Source organism: Lissotriton vulgaris, chromosome 1_2 (genome assembly GCF_964263255.1).
Source record: "Lissotriton vulgaris chromosome 1_2, aLisVul1.2, whole genome shotgun sequence".
NCBI classification, from domain to species: Eukaryota; Metazoa; Chordata; class Amphibia; order Caudata; family Salamandridae; genus Lissotriton; species Lissotriton vulgaris.
Window position 1 is genome coordinate 200,468,773 of NC_141686.1, and position 18,929 is coordinate 200,487,701.

At 44.1% G+C, this 18,929-nt stretch overlaps 1 protein-coding gene across 1 annotated transcript in view; it reads left to right on the forward strand.

The window, feature by feature from the left end:
- Nucleotides 1–18,929, forward strand: part of LOC147734927 (zona pellucida sperm-binding protein 1-like) — a 111,750-nt gene that overhangs the window by 10,610 nt on the left and 82,211 nt on the right. The window contains exons 2-3 of the mRNA XM_086953688.1: nucleotides 969–1,090; nucleotides 1,872–2,064. Of these exons, the coding sequence (XP_086809814.1) occupies nucleotides 969–1,090; nucleotides 1,872–2,064 (315 nt within the window). The remainder of the gene's footprint in view (nucleotides 1–968; nucleotides 1,091–1,871; nucleotides 2,065–18,929) is intronic.

Here is an 18,929-nt window from a genome sequence, read left to right on the forward strand (position 1 = left end):
ATGTGAGTATCGAGGGGCTTGGGGCCATTCTAATTCTAGTTGTGGATAACCGTGAGCTCGAGCATTTGCATCACGCACACTGAAAAGGGCTGAGTGTTAATATTCCATGATTGAAAGAGAGGCCCTTGTTAGTTATTGGGCCACCTTACACCTTTTAAGTACTGCCTGTGGGCCTACCGTTCACCTTGCACACTGATCATACAGTTTTGACTCACATTTTCTCCACCAAAGGCATAGAAAAAACTACACCACAGATTTCAAAATGGGTGTTGGGTCTTGAGGGGTATAATTACAGAATATAATATATCCCTGGGTTAGCAGCAGATTGTCTCTAAATGTTGCCAATAGGAAAATATGTACCCACTGAAGAGTCAGGAGGGGCCAGTTTTGGAGATTACCATTCTTCTTCACTAATGCCCACTAAGGCAATCAGGGACTGAGGAGGGTGATACCTTATCCAGGGTAAGAGACAAAGTTATGCAGGGATGGCCTAACAAACCATATCAATTAACATATAGAAAGGCCAGTGCTGCCACTTTTCTTAAACCTTTTAACAAACGGGAACCGAATCAAACTGGTCCCTCTGAACCACTCTTTCCGTTTGAATTGATCGGTTTTATTTTTACCAATTTTGAAAGATTTTTTCAAATAAAACACTTTACAAAACTTCAATAAATCACTTACAACTCTTCTCCCCCAACACAAGAAACTATGGTTTTGATGCCTTACTGCTGTGGGTTTATCTTTTACTGCTATGGTTTGTCTCAATACAGTGGAGGGTTTATGGCTTCTGTGTTTTACTGCTGTTTTCTTTCATTTAATCCCGATTTTGTCTCCTTACTACTTGGTTTTGTGTCTTACTGCCATGGCTTTGTCTTAGTGATGTGGTTTTGTCTTACTGCTCTGATTTTTGTCTCCTTAGTCCCTTTGTTTTTGTCCCTTACGGTTGTGTATTTTGTTTCTTACAGATGAGTTTGGGAATGCCAAGGATGTGGAGGATTGCTGGGCCTGCCAGCACTGGGTCACCACAGGTCCCCAGGGTGAAGCCGTGCTGGCGGTGAAATACACTGGCTGCTATGTCTCTGTGGCGGTATTTGATAACTTCTGTGTATTTGGTTGAAAGTCCAGGTGGTTTCCCCTGGCTAGTTTTCCCTAGTTTAGTACTCTGTGCTCTTGAAGGAAGCATGAAGTCTCCTGTAAGCTTTAGTGCCCCCCTCATAAATTGATGCTATTCCCAATGAGCATACATTTCCAGATCACTTACAATTGCTTAAATGCTTATGGCTTAAATAAAGCACTTTCCTAGTTGAATAAAGTGTGTAATCCCCTCTGACTCATTGATCAACTTGAAACTGGGTAGTTTGTTCCTCTAGCCACATAACCTACACACCAAGTGTCTGGCTCTATTTCCGTAATACTGCAAATATTCTCCAATTCCTACCCCTGACTTTTCACGCGGGGGCCTTTACAACTGTGACTACCTGAGCTATAATCAGGGCCACTAGGATCATGTGGCAGTATGGTCCACATTTTGCAACAAGTTATTTACAAAATGCTGTGATGAAGTTCAAAGTTTGCAGCAGGTGATGTATTGGCAAGGGTGACGAGCCCACACTTGAACGGAAATAGCACAGCCATAGAATATCACAATTCCTGTTACCATGACTAGAACTGATTGCTCCTGTCACAGTGGCACCTCGTTACCATCCTCTGGCTTCTGGCCTCTTGGGGTCTGTCGACCTGCCTCAGTCACAGGACTGATTCTCAATTGTGAAAAATGTACTTCATTGCCACTGAACTTTCATCTTTATCTTTCTACTTTGGATAGGCAGTTCTCATTGACTGCTTTCTAATACTTTTGCTTCTTACAGGAGAACAGTTTTTACCTCAAAGTGAGAATCCTGCAGCGGTCAGCGACTCAGGAACCCGTTCTTTTACAAGATATTGAGATCACCTGCCAGAAGCCGCTCCCGGGCTCCTGGGTAAGGCTACTTCCACCGCCCTGGAATGTTTCAGTAAACACTCCACCACAACAGGAAGTGTCGACACTGACTCCCGGGACCAGTGAGTAATCTTTGGCATCTTTACTTTGGGGGGGGGGGGGGGCGTGGAGAGGTTGTAGTTTGGGTAACAATTTGGATCTCACAGGTCTTGCATACATATCAGATTAAGCTAGCATACAGTATTGCTATATAATATGACTTCTAAATTTTACTATGGAGGTAACCAGTTTATTTTTTGATCAATGTTTAGATGAGAAGACAAATCTATGGGTTGCACCACCTATGTTTTCTTGCAGCAGGTGAAAAACTACAGAAACATTTTACAAAACCAGAATCCAAAACTCGACCTTATTCTAAGAGCTTCCTACAACTGTTTTGACTTGCACAAAGTTCAACGTTATTCGACTATCGAGCACTTTCTCCTAAATATTGGATTTAAATTAGAATAGTAAATGGTCTAATTTATAATCTGCGAGGAATACGAGGTTGACTGGAATTGAGAATTAAATCCAGGTCTTAACATATGAAGCAAGATATTTGAGAGGTCAGGATTTTGGCAATCTATACTTTGGAGCCTGTTTTACACGAAACAAACCATTCTACAAAGAAGTTGTTTGTTGAACCTTAACTTGTGCCTAAAATTTGGTTAATTAGACTTTGACCTGATTTAATAGGCCAGTGACCGTAGGTTTAATGCACTTGATTTTATACTCCATATGCAGATCATGAAATTCATCCCAGGTTAGGCCATGGACTAAGCTCGGCTCTGAATGCGGATTCCATTTTAGAATGGAGGAAAGTTTCACCAAAGCAGTTTTGGAAAGATGGGCTTGTTAACCCGCCACCACTCATGCATGTTGAGTAATCGTTGATGGATCCTGGTCAGGAACCACATTTCACTGATAAATTGTGGCAAGTCAGTGCTTTCAGAGACTGGAAATCTTGTTTTTAAAAATATTCAGTTTTTTTTATTTCAGTTGGAATAAGAACCTCGTTTTATAAAAATAGGAGCAATTTATTTGTCTGGTCGATTTCAGAGTTTACCTTCCACCATGGTTCACTGCTGATCATGTCTTATTACTGTTTTGAGTGATGGACCTCTGAAATATCCTTCAGGGCTGTATTTATTCTATGGTTTTAGAATATCCACACATGATACATTTGCAGTTTACTACTCTGAATAGGACACCTTTACATAGGATCATGGATTCTTGTCTCCTGTACCTCTGCTAGGCATCCCAGATTATAGTTTAGTGTTTCACATCGGTTGGGAGCCAATTTTTAGTGGGTCATGAAAGTCCAAGAAATGAAGATTCATTTAAACTTATGTATGTAAGTATTTAATTTTCACATTTGCTGTGCTTCAAAGACAAGAGGTCAAAAATCTGGGTTTTTCTTCCCCAAATCGCTGCTGCTGATTTTTTTTTTTAACACAGTTTACAAATTCCTCTCACTTTGCAGCCAGAGAAAAAAAATGAAGAGAATTTCAAATATTGTTAGGGTACAGAGTGTGCGACACATAAAAACATGTAAATACCCCTAAACTAACTATACACATTCAACAATTAGTAAAGCAAAAATGAAGCACATTTTTTTAAAAATTCTAAAGTGTGATGGAAGCAAAGATTTTAATAAGATCAAAACAATTTAAGACACTTGATGATGCACACATTATAAATCACTAAAAGCCAATTTCCACACGTTTGTGTGCAGTATAGTTTTATCAGTAAAACTGGATGTCTGTGCGATTTTAGTGACCATTTCAATGGAAAATGGGCTGTCTGTGAATGACTGAGAGGGCACACAATGCTTTACTTACAGTAAAAAATCGCCGGCCTCGTGTGCATTAAGGTATGCACCTGTTACAACGCATTTTTTACTCCGCACTACCATTACAACGTGACTTTTACAACGCATACCATTACAACGCATTGCGCTGGGGGGCGCTCTAGGATAGGGAATAAGTATAATTTACTATCCAACACCTTCCCTAGGGTCCACGGGGACTGGAGTTAGAATAGTAAATTATACTTACCACTATCCAGCACCCCAAAGCGCTATGCGTTGTAATGGTATGCGTTGTAACGGTCGCGTTGTAATGGTAGGTAGTTGTAACGGTATGCGGAGTAACGTCATACATCCGTGCATTAAAGCTAGGTGTGTCACAAATCATTGTCGTTTAAAAAGTGGGTTGTGGTTCTAAAAAGTTTAGGACCCCAAAAAACAGAACATTTTCACTGCAGAATAAGGGTGTGCACAATCTGTCTCTGATTGTCCTTCACATGCGTCTCAAGGGTGAAATTCATTCACTGAGCCAGTCACCTAGGAGTTCCTTACCTGAAGAGTTGTTATCTCTTAAAGGAGCTCAATCATTTTGTGGTTAAATTGCTAATGTTGGGACCCTGAGAGAGGCTTCGGCACTTGACCAACAATCCCGTGATTGTAGGCAAATCACTTAACCTGACTGTGCCTTAAAATATAAATGTGTCATTTAGAAACCTGCCGCTGGTACCCTCAAATCTCATGTCTCCATTACTCCCATCTCAACACTGCTTCTGCCTCAGTTGTCATTCAGACCCCAAAACTCTGTGCTAATGCAAAGTACCCCAAGATGCTCTCACTGCAATACCAATGTAAATATTGTTTCCGGTAGATTGTATGATCCTTCATGTCAAAATTTGACCTCGGCCAACGCCATGGCTATTAACACTTATTTTATCGAAAAAGAAACTTTATGTGGGATGCTTTACTTGTGACGGGGAAAGTGGGAACTTAAGCAGCGTCATGTTCTACTAAATGTGTGTATGGTCTTTTATTTCAGTTCGATTTCATGTATTGACTTTGTGTACTTTCAGCCATGGGTATCCTAGATTATTAATCTAGGCCCCTCTTGATCTCACCTAGCCAGAAGAGTACAATACGTAGGCAAAGGTACTCGGCATCTGCTGGACACTCCTCTAGCTAGGACTGTGTGAAAATGTACACGGTGCAGGGCCTTGCAGAAAGGCCTTTTTAGGTCGAGCCTGGGCAGCGCATGCGCAGCTCGGCGAGGCATGCTGTAATCAGGTAGGGACTTGAAGCTCTGCCCACTCTCTGCCCAAATTTTTCTTTGGCAAGTCATTGTCCAATGTAAACTTCGGCTGTTCATTGGTCAATAGGCTTAGTAGTTCCTCCTTAGTACCACCTGGTTTCATTTTGTAACCTCCCATGGCAACACCCCCTTTATTTGTTAGTCTGTAGGATTTAATTGCAGTCTCCGAGCACTACTTTCTCAAATAGCTTTGTCCGGCCTGCTGTTGCAGGCAAGACATGCTCTCCAAACGCTTGTTAAAAACAGTTTGTAGCCCATGTGGCAAACACATTTGCAATGCAATAGGTCTCGCATTTGTGTGAGTTTAAGCTACTGGCATTGTAAATGACCATGCTTTTTAGGTTTCGCTGGGGGGCGGAGCCGTTAGGCTCCTCCTCCAGAGAAATCTATTGTGTACAGTAAGCACTATGGAACACGACCCCCCGTCCCATTGGCTAGCTCCATAAATGGAGCCTAGCCATTGGACGAGGGGCCTGTCCATCAATGCCGGACCAGACACGGGGGCGTTCCCGAGATTCTTTGGCTTTGGCGACGTCACGCGACGCCGGGAACGCCCCCGAGTCTGGTCCGGCCGGGCCGTGCTTGCTGCTGTCCTGCCTTGTGTCCCTCCTCCCGCCGTCCCCACGTTTCCCTCCTCCCTCCCGACGTCCGTGTCCTTTCCCGCCCCCCTCGTCCTCTCCCGCCCGCCCCCCTCGTCCTCTCCCGCCCCCCCCCCCCGTGTCCTCACAAATATTGGTATCCCGTCCCGCCCAGGGGTTTCTTCAGCCGGCCGGCCAATCCTAGCGCGGCCGTGGGGAGTCTTGAGCATCTCCGCTTCGTTATTTTACCAGCTTCTCAAAAAGACTTCCTTTGGTTGTACACGCTGGTCTGTACTACACTGTGCGGGCCTAGTTCCGTTTTTACAGATCACGCCACTTCACAGGCAGAGACAGAGCAGAGATCAGAGCATATGTTGCTTTTAAGATTAGCCTGAGCGGGGTCCTTATTTTTCTGAGACGTTCTGCAGAGGCCTGCCAAGCTGCTAACCGCACGGGCAGTGCCTGATGTCTCTGTTTACGAGACGGTGCACGCAGTAACTCCGCATTGCAATGCTCATGCCACACAGACGCACCACTGCGATGCCATGCGGGGAAGGAAGCAGTTAATCAGGAGGTCCGCCACTCCGAGCATTTACACCAGCTGTTCTTTGTTAGGCTATGCTCTTGGCAAAGGAATAGCTGCAAGAAAATAAAGGCACTCTGCGGCGCCCAGAGGCCATCATTCTTTGTGCAAGACACAGCATCGCGCACACTGATGCGGTGCAGCTGGACGGCCTCCTTCATTTATCCCCATTCCGCGAGTTGAAATATTCAGTAATTGAGGACATATGAATGTAACACGAACCGGGCACGCGCACGAAAATCTCCAGAACGTGACAGCACATTACGGGAACCGGTAATGACCAAGCAAAGAGAAATGTAACATCAAGAGTTCTCTGTTCCACTTAGTCAACATAAAAACGTAGTTCTGCTTCAAGCAGCTTTTATGCTGAGACCAGGATTTTAATTAGCAAAGCAAATAAAAAAAAAAAGACAAGGCCAGACCGTCAGAATCTGGATGAAAAGCATATCTTCTTAATTGTTGCAGTACTTTATTTGATTATATTCTGAGGATCACGAGACATGATCAGAAGTACAATTGTAATTGAATTTTGTGTATAGATTCTCCATGCCCTTTCAAAGTCAGATAATGTATGTGAGGCTGCTAGCCAACACATTCCCCGCACTGCCGATGTCACTGGTCGTGTTCGCTAAACAACAACTTCTGTTTGTATGAACATTTCTGTCATGCATATTTCTTTGAAATAGCTCAGTTTCTGCAACAAGAACATCCTGTGCACTTTGTTAGGATTTAATTGTTCTCGCGCGCTGCCTCTAAAATGCCAACAAAAGAAATAAGCCGTCAGCAGCCTCCCTTATTAGGTTTGTGAGAGATGAAAGCGTCTTACTTAGCAAAGCAATCAATTTAAAATGCTAACGATTTTGATGAGTCAAGAGCACCCTCGAACTGGAACATTTATCTGCAATTTAATGTCATAATGAAAAGCTGACGATCATTGACAGGGCGCGTTCGGGCACAGGGCGAATGGGCCGCAGCAAATGAAAGGAAGAGGTAGGTAGAGCGTTCCTTACTAGTGACTAGCAGTAGCTGGAGTTTAATTTGCATTTCCTACCAGCAATGAGTGGATTTACATCGCATTCACTGGAAAGTTGAGAGCGCAGAACAAGTGTTGTGAGATATATTCATGGCTTCTAAAATTGCGAAAATCACAAGCTATGCAAACTTGATATTATTCAAAATATAGGATTTTTTGCAAACTCCTCTTGTGCGAAATTTCTCACTGGTTCTTTCGTGTTCGAGAGGAAAATGTCTCACGGGTAACATTGTCTACCCGAGTGAGTCTTCTTACACGTATCTGGGGCAGCAGCTGCTTATAGCAATATATGAATTTAGGGCCAAGGTCGCAGAATTAGACATATCCTCTCTCTTGCTCTCCCACTATTTTCTGACCTCCCACTCCTTGCATTTTCGCCTTCCTACCCTACCTCTGTATCGTCCCCACTCTTCTTTGCATATGCCTTCTCAACATGCGCTATCACTGCACACAGCCTCTCAACACACGGCCTCTATGCACATGCCTCTCTCCATATGATCACTCTGCACAGGGCTGTGTGTAGAGAGGGCAAGTGAAGATAAGGCATGTGTAAAGAGGGCGTGTGCAGAGAGGGTGTTTTCCAGAGAGGCACTCCATATTTCTGTGTAAAGTAAAACACATCAACGTTTTACACATAATTCAAAGAAGTTAGAAAAGACCATTTGTCAAAAGCAATACCAAAAGCACAAACTTTAACAAAGGCGAAACCATTGCATTGTAAATGCTTGTTATTTATGGGTTTTAAAAGCAACACATAAATAAAAGGCATTGTCACTTACAATGTCAATAGCGCAAACTCACGTAAATGGTAGACCACTTCATTGCAAATGCTTGTTTTATAAGTTCCCAATAAAAGTAGTGAATTATTACTAACCTCAACAATCTTGACTTGCACTTACCTAACAAGGCTAAGATTTATCTATGGACGTTTCAGATCACTTACTCAAACTTCAAGAGTATTAAAATCCTCAATTTTTAAAATTAATCTGAAAACGGCTATTGAACGCATCTGCTGCTTGTTTCATTTTTTTTCTTCATCTTTTCTTCTTCCTTTGTGTGGAACCTCTGGAAAGTAGAATGCTGCAAGCTTACTGAATAAGAGTCCGTACTTAATCGCAAGGGTTGGTGTGGAGGAAAACACTCAGATACATTGAACATTTGAATGGCAGACTCAATATTTTTTCCTTGTATGTTTTATGACTTTATAAGAAGTACAAGTCTTTTTTTTATTCAGTGAAGATTCAATAGTGCAAGAAAAAGGTATCTTCTCCGCCTCCAGGATGTTTTCTCAGTTTATGGGTGAGGGGAAAGGAAGTCAGCCTAAGTTGTATCCAAATTAATTCAGATTTTGAGTTCCATTGGAGACGAGTAGCAGAGGACAAATGTGCTTCAACAATCGGAGCTTGCCTTTTTTACCCTTGTTGTGTGAAATATTAGAAGTGCTTAATAGCCTTGCTGTACAAGTTACAACCAGCCATTAAACAACGCCTTTCTAAGTCTGGTCTTCTAGGCAACTTGTGTTCTATCTTTTGTGAGATTTATTATTCACTTTCAGCGGGCTTAGAGCCCGCCCATTGCTTACCATTGGCTGACTTCATTGTCACTCTTGTTTCTTTGCATCTTATTTGTTATTGTCTTTGTGATTTCCCTCCTCTTCTTGTTTGACCCTCCCCCGGATCATTGATGGATTACATCTTTACATCTTTCCACTGCTCCCTTTTCATGGACTACTTTTTTTGTTTAAACATCCTTCCAGAGTGCATGTGTTTTCATAGTTGCCTCTCTCGTGTACTTCTCCCTTCTGCCATGCTAGTTTATATTAGTCTTATGCTGCCCCTGTTCATCTCCCCCACCCTCTTCCAAGATGTCCTTGTGTGCTTATCCCCTTCATGGCTTTTTCACTCGCGCTTCTCTCCCCATCTTCAAGTTGTGTGCTCGTCCATTTGCTACCCCATGTTCTTTTGTGTTTCCTAATACCCACGCCCCCAGAATGCTTTGTCCTCCCGAACTCCTGTTGCCCCCTAGCCCTTAATGATTATGCACACCACCACATGCTCTGTTTTACCCACTAATTCCATCAAATTCATCAAACCAAAAAGAAAAAAAATCGTAGGCACCAAAGGTGTGACAACTATCAGCTTTTCCAATATTTCCTCAGTAAAGGCTCTGGTCGGTCCATGGGGGAGCAATAAAACAGTTAGGACATTTATCAATCACTACAGCCAGTGTAGGCTGGTGAACGTTCAAATATGTGTGACATAAATACCTACACTAGATTGTCCTTAGAGACCGTAATGAGCTAGGGTGAGTTTGGGGGTCCTCACCTTCCCCCAGAACGTTTATGTCAAGTGAAAATCACCGTTGCGCATGAATAACGAGCGATATAATGAAAGAAAATGTGTCAACTCAATAAAGTTAATTGAGAAGAATTTGTTAAGAAGTGAATAATTTATTTACAACTTTTCATCGAGTGCAAGTTGGAGATGCCCCTCATGCTGCCCTCAAAACCCTGCATTGGCTCCCCGTGCGCCAAAGGGTGCACTTTAAAGCAATGTGTACAACACACAAGCTCTACAACGGATCTGGTCCAGCGATCCTCAGTAAAATGATCACACCTTATACAGCAACCAGATCACTACGATCTCAAAATGAGAATCTAGTCTGCATCCTCAGATTCAAAAAAGCCCGCACAGGAGGTCGACAATTCTCCGTTCAGGCGGCTAAGGGCTGGAACGCACTCCCTCGCGCCCTCAGACTGGAATCCAACTACCTTGCTTTCCGCAAAAAACTAAAGACCCATCTGTTTCCCAAATAACACCCTTCGGCCGCCTTCCCTCTCAATAGGATTTCAAGTTACATAGCGCGGGGATGCCCTTGGGTCACCAGGCGCTTTAGAAATCGCTAAAATAAAATAAAATAAATAGTAAAAAACAGACGCCAACTACTGCATTTATATGGATCAGCAATTGGATAGATAAAAGCATTCCTGGGTGTAAATTTTACATCACTCTAAAAGAGGTAGATGGTGCAGATTGGTTCATTCTTCTGAGTATGAGGATGAGACGGTATCCGAAAGCGCTGCCCTCAGAGCATGAGGGGCATCTCCAACTTGCACTCGATAAAGTTGTAAATAAATTATTCACTTCTTAACAAATTCTTCTCAATTAACTTTATTGAGTTGACACATTTTCTTTGATTATATCGCTCGTTATTCATGCGCAACGGTGATTTTCACTTGACATAAATGTAATCTATACTACTATTATAAAGAGAGAACTTGCACCTTTTGGCCAGGTAAACTCGGGAACCACAGCACCAATCACAACACCCAATACAGCGTTGGAAAGGGCAGTTGCAGCAGAAGGACATAGGCTATGCAGACGCCCACCATATACATTTAAAATGTAAAAGAACCGTGGCAGCAAAGTAGTCCCTTGTGGGGGTGTCTGCATTGTGCTGTGGGTGTGTGCTGGGGGCGTGACAATTGCTGGGGGCATTCCGTCACGAGTGTTGTTTTTTCTTCCCAGGTTCTATACATTCCTGCTCCCTTTAAATAGTAATTCAGTGGTGGTCCCATTCTCTTAGAACCACCCCAAGCACAGTTATGGGCAAAAATACAACTAAAAGGCCCTGCAAAGCATTATGGGATAAGCTTAGCATAATTTTTAGCATTCATGAAAGGGTTTCAATGTTTTTGAATTTTACTCATCAGGGACATCTTGGGACCACGAGGTGAACTGCAGCTTGATGTGTAATATTTTAAATGCTATTGCATTTGCCTCTTGGGGACAACTGGGGAGAACGAGGTGAACTGCAGCTCTTTGTAGAATTATTTGGATACTATAATATTCACTTCCCACTGCTAATCTCGTCCCATAATGGTTTGCAGGGGCTTGATCTCAAAATCATCACCTCTCTCACTGCTTGCTGGAAGCTAATTTCACTTTTGTGAAATGACTATATGCATTTTAGCATGTAGAAATACTTGTTATTTTACCTTGAATATGAGGTTTCAGTTTTAATAATTGGAAATCTGACGGAACGAAATATTGCGGATTTATTGTACCAAGTTCGCGCCAATTCCGTCCACCCCTACTTTAAATACCCCTGCACCCCATAATCATAACCCACCCTTACTCTATAATTTACCCCAACACCCTTAAAAACTAACCCATCTTAACCCTATAAATATACCCTGTACCCCAAACCTATCCCTAAACCCTATAAATACCCCTCTACCCCAAAACCAAAACCTAGGCCATAACCCTTAAAATACCCCTGTACCCCAAAACCCAAACCTACCCCTGAACCCTAAAAATACCCCTGTACCTCAAAACCCAAACCTAGCCCAGAACCCTAAAGTACCCCTGTATCCCAAAACCCCAAACCTAGCCCTGAACCCTTAAAATACCCCTGTACCCCAAAACCCAAACCTAGCCCTGAACCCTTAAAATACCCCTGTACCCCAAAACCCAAACCTACCCCTGAACCCTAAAAATACCCCTGTACCCCAAAACCCAAACCTAGCCCTGAACCCTAAAAATACCCCTGTACTCCAGAACCCAAAACTATATCTGAACCCTTAAAATACCCAAACACCCCAAAACATATACCCCTATACCCATACTTGCCTTTTCCAAATATTTAAAAAAAAAACATGCTTTTATCATACATGCATTTACAACTAATTTCGTTGTAAATGTATGCGTGGTAAAAGCATATAAAATGTAATGCCACGCGTTATAATGGCATTGCGTTGTCATGGTACTTTCGTAATGAAAGTATGCGGAGTGATGGTATGCGGAAAGAAATTTGCAGAATAATGGGTGTTTACCCTCCCCCGTAAGTACATTGGTGGCACTGCGGCCCACATCTCCAGCAACATACTCATATTTTTTCACCACCGATTGGAAAAATGCACAGGTCTCTCTCATTGATGCCCAGCACCGACATACACTTTTAGACACACCTCCCACCACAAGTTCTAGAATTGCGAACTTTAGAGCTGGGGAGCTACGTTCGAATCTCGGCATCAGCTCAACATCCTGTGATTCCAGACAAATCGCTTTGTCTCCCCGTGCCTACCACAAATGAATGTGTTCTTCTGTAATGTAAATTGTGCTCATGCCATGTTGTCGAGTTCGCGCTATATAATATTGCAAGGAAAATAAAGTAGGGAAACTAGAGTTCACACACTACTGAACGCGCACTCTTAAGTGCATCAGCAGTGCACTGTGAATCGGAGAGTTTCACAGGCCTGTCACAGATAAGAAATGCTATCAAAACGAAATCCTACAAAACAATATACTACTGGCCGGCAGCAATTCATACCCGGACAAGGTCGGGACGGGCTGCTAGTTATACATATATTCATGTGCCCAATGCATTTCGGGCTGTTGCCCTTTGTCACTGGCTTAATTCTGAAACATAGAAGAAACTTGAATTCAGTACTATGAATGGCAGACTTGCCATTACACACAGCGTAATTACTGTTAGCGCTGTGTAACAAAAAAGAATGGGGAACATTCATGTCAAATGAATGTTGGTAACAGTGAATGGAAAGTCGACATGCAGGAGATATCCGTCGAGCTTAGTGAAAAAATTAAAATAAGAAGTGCATGGTAAAAGGTGAACTTAATTATGAACAAATCAGATAACAAATCGGATAAGTCAATTCATCCGTCAGTGTGTTCTTATGTGGGCATAGTCAGATTCAATAAAGTTACAATACATCAGCGTCTATACAGACTTATATAAACAATATCGAGATCATAATCTACTCCCCAGAGCAGATTTGATTATCACTAACAGTAATTACGCTGTGTTTAATGGCACGTCTGTCATTCATAGTACTGAACTAGTTTCTTCTATATTTCAGAATTACGCCCCTGATGAAGGGCAACTCCTCGAACTGCATTGGGCACATGAATATATGTCAAGTCAAGTCAAGTCATAAAATTTGTATAGCGCACTACATACCCAGAGGGTTTCAAGGCGCTTAGGAAGAGGAGGAGGATTATTTGTCAAATATCCACGTTTTAAGCTGCTTTCTGAACGCTAGGTGGTTCTGGGTGAGGCGGAGGTAAGCGGGGAGTGAGTTCCATGTTTTAGCAGCCAGGTATGAAAAGGATCTGCCTCCCATGGTGGTCTTGTTGATGCGAGGTACAGTGGCGATGGCTTGGTCGGAAGAACGTAGTTGGCGGGAGGGGGTGTAGAAGGACAGTCGAGAGTTGAGGCAATCTGGTCCGATGTCGTAAAGTGATTTGTGTGCGTGGGTGAGCAGTCGGAAAGTGATCCTCTTATTGACGGGTAGCCAGTGGAGGTCTTTAAGGTGACCAGAGATGTGTTCGTTGCGTGGGATGTCTAATATGAGCCTGGCTGAGGCGTTTTGGATTCGTTGGAGTTTCTTCTGGAGTTTAGCGGTGGTACCTGCGTAGAGGGTGTTTCCGTAGTCCAGTCGGCTCGTGACCAGAGCGTGGGTGACTGTTTTCCTTGTTTCGGAGGGGATCCAGCGAAATGTTTTTCTGAGCATGCGAAGAATGTTGAAGCAGGAAGAGGATACGGCGCTGACTTGTTTGTTCATTGAGAGTGAAGAATCCAGGATGACGCCAAGGTTCCGTGCGTGGTCTGTCAGGATGGGTGCTTTTCCGAGGGCTTCCGGCCACCAGGAGTCGTCCCAAGCAGAGGGGGATGTGCCTAGGATGAGGACTTCTGTTTTGTCTGAGTTCAGTTTCAGGCGGCTTTGTTTCATCCATTCGGCGACTTCTTTCATTCCTTCGTGCAGGTTAGTTTTGGCGGTGCCGGGGTCATTGGTGAGAGAAAGGATCAGTTGAGTGTCGTCCGCGTAAGAGATGATGTTGAGGTTGTGTTGGCGTGCGATGGCGAGGGGGCTCATGTATACGTTTAAGAGGGTGGGACTGAGTGAGGATCCTTGAGGTACGCCGCAGATGACTTCAGAGGCCTCGGACTTGAATGGAGGAAGGCGGACTCTCTGGGTTCTTCCGGTGAGGAACGAGGTGATCCATTCCAGTGCTTTTCCTTGGATTCCGATGTTATTGAGGCGTTGTAGAAGGGTGCTGTGGCAGACTGTATCGAATGCTGCAGAGAGGTCGAGGAGGATGAGGGCGACTGTGTCTCCATTGTCCAGTAGAGTTCGAATGTCATCTGTTGCTGCGATGAGGGCGGTCTCAGTACTATGTTTTGCTCGGAAGCCAGATTGTGAGGGGTCGAGGGATTTGTTGGCTTAGAGGAAGTCGGCGAGCTGGTAGTTGACGGCTTTCTCGATGACTTTGGCCGGGAATGGAAGAAGCGAGATGGGGCGGTAATTTTTGAGTTCGGTGGGGTCCGCTGTTGGTTTTTTCAGAAGTGCGGTGAGTTCAGCGTGTTTCCAGTCTTCAGGGAAGGTAGCGGAGTTGAAGGAGCAGTTGATGACGTCTCGGAGGTGCGGTGCTATGACGGAGTCTGCTTTGTTGAAGATGTGGTGAGGACATGGGTCTGTGGGGGATCCTGAGTGGATGGAGTTCATCAGGCGGATGGTGTCCTCAGTGGAGATTGGCTTCCAGTCGTTAAGGGTGTTCACGGGGGGAGGATGGACAGCAGACGGCAGGGTGGGTTGGTTTCCGGGTTGGTTGTCAAAGCTGTTGTGGATGTCTGCAATCTTGTTGTGGAAAAAAGAGGCTAGGGAGTCGCAGAGGGTTTGAGAGGGGGTGATGTCGTTGGAGTTGGCCGAGGGATTGGAAAATTCCTTGACGATGTTGAAAAGTTCCTTGCTGTTGTGAGCGTTGTTGTCGAGTCGATCCTTGAGTGCTGCTTTCTTGGCTTTTCGGATTAGTTGGTGGTGAGTGCGGGTGGCGTTTTTGAAGGCGTCCTTGGTGCTGGTGGTTGGGTCTTTTTTCCAGGCCTTTTCAAGGGAGCGGCAGAGTTTCTTGGACTTCTTGAGATCGTTGAACCATGAGTCCTTCTTGCTGCCAGGTTTGTTTTGACGTTTTTTCAGAGGTGCTAAGGTGTCAGCGGTGTTGGATAACCATAGGGTGAGGTTAGCGGCGGCTTCGTTAGCGTTGGAGGAGGGGGCTGGGGTGTGTTGAAGGAGCGATGCGGAGATTTGGTCCGTGGTGATTTTGTTCCAGTTCCTTTTCAAGGTAGGTTGGAGGTGGATGCTGGGTTTTGGTTTGTTGTAGGTGAGGTGAACGCATCTGTGGTCAGTCCAGATGAGGTCCGTAGTGTGGCTGAAGGAGACATGGTTGCTGGAGGTGAAGATGGGGTCGAGTGTGTGGCCTGCGATGTGGGTGGGGGAAGTGACCAGTTGTTTAAGTCCGAGGTTGGTGAGGTTGTCCACGAGGGTGGCGGTGTTGCGGTCGTTGATCTTATCGAGGTGAAAGTTGAGGTCTCCCAGAAGGATGTAGTCTTTGGAGGGGAGCGCGTGAGGAGTGATGAAGTCCGTGACGTCTTCACTGAATTTTGCGCGGGGTCCTGGTGGTCTGTAGAGGAGGGTGCCTCTGAGTGTGGTCTTGGGGTCGATGTGGATCTGGAAGTGAAGGTGTTCGGAGTTGGCGAGGTTGGCGTCAGAGCTGGTTGAGATGCGGATAGATTTCTTATGGACGATAGCGATTCCTCCTCCTGTGTGGCTGGTGCGGTCCTTGCGTGTGATCTTATATTCATCAGGGATGGCGATGGTGATGTCTGGTGCTGAGGAAGCATTCATCCATGTTTCCGTAAGGAAGGCGATGTCCGGAGAAATGGTGTCTAGTAGGTTCCATAGGTCGATGGCGTGCCTGTGGACTGATCGGGTGTTGAGAAGGATGCAATGTAGGTGGTTGGGGTCGGGTATCTGTGGTGGGGTTGTAGCGGAGATGTTGTCGGTGCCAATGAATTTGCAGGAGTAGCAGGAGAAAGGTCCATGGGTGCGACCAGGAGCGGCTTGGACGCAGTTGGGAGCGCGACCGGGGTTAAGGGCTAGGAGGGTGGCGGCATCGTATGTAATGCGGGAGGGCTGGGTAGCGCGAGGGGCAGGGGGTCTGGCGCTGGGCGTGGTCCAGGCGCGGACGGGCGTATCACTGTTGTGCATGAATAACGAATGATGCAATCAAAGAAAATGTTACAACTCAGTTAATTGAGAAGAATTTATTAAGAAGTGAATTTATTTCAAACTTTTCACCAAGTGCAAGTTGTACACTCCCCTCATGCTGTGCGGACAGCGCATTCGGATATACCTACTGCATTTATGCCATTTTCTTAAGTTATCGAACACCTCAATGGCTCAACAAGTTGATATTAGAAGGCACGATTGAAATATACTTAAAGGTCAGACTGCAACTGAGGAATTATGTACTTCACTGGCTTTCTGACTCTGATGGAGTTAATTCAATTGTTGGGAGAGAACAATGTCTATATTGCAGCCTTTGATATGCCTGTGCTGCATCAGTAGTGACTGACGGATCTTTAACAATGCTCCAAGAATAGAGGGAGAATTTTATAAACGGCATCCAGAACATGCCCTGTGCAGACCGGGCCACTGTTTCCCTAATTTACAAAATGCAAAAACACACTGCCATAGAAAGGCCATTTTGTGCCCTAATACCAGCAAGAAAATGTGTCCTCTGTCCCAGAATTGCTGTTAAAACAATGAAGAGGGCCCATCGCACTACCGGGTCCCAGTGCAACTGCATCAGTAGCTACACCCTAATCTCAAGTGCTTGCAGCTCCTCTGCTTCAGTTTTTTCTTTGCATTCTGGTTTGTGTGGTGGACATTTCAAAAATAAATAAACCGGATCAGCATCAAAACAAAAGTCAGTCTCATGGAATCTGAAACCCAGAAAGCTCTGTAAATGCTGCAGTCTGATCCTTTCTCCAATTTAGCAGACGTTTTATTCCACAGGTCTGATCTAGGGGAAAGATACAACATTGACTAAAGAGTTATCAAAGGAATATGATATATGTATTCATGAGCTACAGAAACCAGCTGGTGTCCCTCTCCAGGTTAGCAGCTAACTGCCACACCAAGCACAGAAAAAGAACACATCAGCAATGAAGGACCTAAAAGGAATGCAGATGTTAAAGGGACAGAGCAAAGGATATAAAATACAAGTAAAACAAGATACAACATATCCTCTTTCCTTCACTTGTTGCGAAAAGAGAATTAATTAAAAAAATACAGAACACAGCTAAGAATCATCACAATAATAATCTTGTAAGTAAGAAGGCGGTTTCCTAACTCTTCTTGCCAAACTCCTCCCATCTGAACTGACATCAACCACATCCTTTCCCCTTACAACCACTTCGTTCTAATTTTCAATAAGGTTTTTTTTGTAAAGAGCCACCCTCCTTAGATTGCAATTTTCTCCATTACTCAAAGTTACATAACTATCATGGACAGATTTAACTTTGAAAGGCCCTCTAAACTTTGTCAAACCACCACTAATTCGTCCAGGTTTCACCTTGACCCAATCATACGCCCTTATTTTACGTGAGTCCTGATGTACCACTTCCACAGCCTGTTTCTCACCACCAGGATTCCCCAATCCAATGCACTCCTTCATCCAGGTTGGAATTAACTTTGTACCCACAGTGCGTCCCCTCATAACAGTAAACGGAATCATTCCTGACTAATAATTTTCCGTCGTGCGATATGCCCAGACCAGTTCATCTACCATGCATTTCACTGCACCACCAGTGGTAAGAGCCATTTGTATTGCACCCTTTACCATGCAGTTCGCCCTCTCAACCATTCCGTTCTCCGGTGGGTTGTACAAGGATGTCCTACTATGAACAATGCCACAAGCACACAAGAATTTTGCCATTTCATCTGAAGTCAACTGAGTCCCATTATCAGTTATCAATTTCATGGGAAACCCTTCTTCCCTAAAAATCTCCGTCAACAAGTGGATAGTCTCTTTAGTGGTTATCTCCTTACAAAACTTAACAATTAGCCATCTAGAGTAAACATCAATCAACACCAGGCCAAACCTCAAATCTATATTCAAACCATTGAATGGACCAATAAAATCCATGCACACAGAGTGCCAGGGGACATGTGGATCCTCAATAGTGCCTTGAGTTGACCGACTGCCTAACTTCAATCTCTTCTCACTCTCAAAACAATCTGAACACCTCTCCACCCAACCAGTCACATGTTGATCCATGGTTGGCCACCAAAAATACTCCCTTAACCTTTTCTTGGTAAGGGATTGTCCTAAATGGCCTTCGTGCGCCAATTTGAATAACGTGAATCTCAAATCCATCGGAGGTATGAACTTATCGCCCTTCATTATTATATTCTCCTCCCTATCCAAAATAGACAATTCATCTAATACTTTTTTGCACGCGTGGGTTCGTATCCCATCCTAGTCGTAAAATGATGTAGGGGAAAGATACAACGTTTACTAAAGAGTTTTAAAAGGAATATAATATATTTATTCATGAGCTGCAGAGATCAGCTGGTGTCCCTCTCCAGGTTAGCAGGCAACTGCCGCACCAAGCACAGAGAAAGAACACATCAGCAATGAAGGACCTAAAAGGAATGCAGATGTTAAAGGGACAGAGCAAAGGATATAAAATAAAAGTAACACAAGCTACAACAAGGTCTTTTAATATACAGCCTAGATTAATTCCCTAGTTGTATAGATGCGTTTAATTGCAGGCTCAC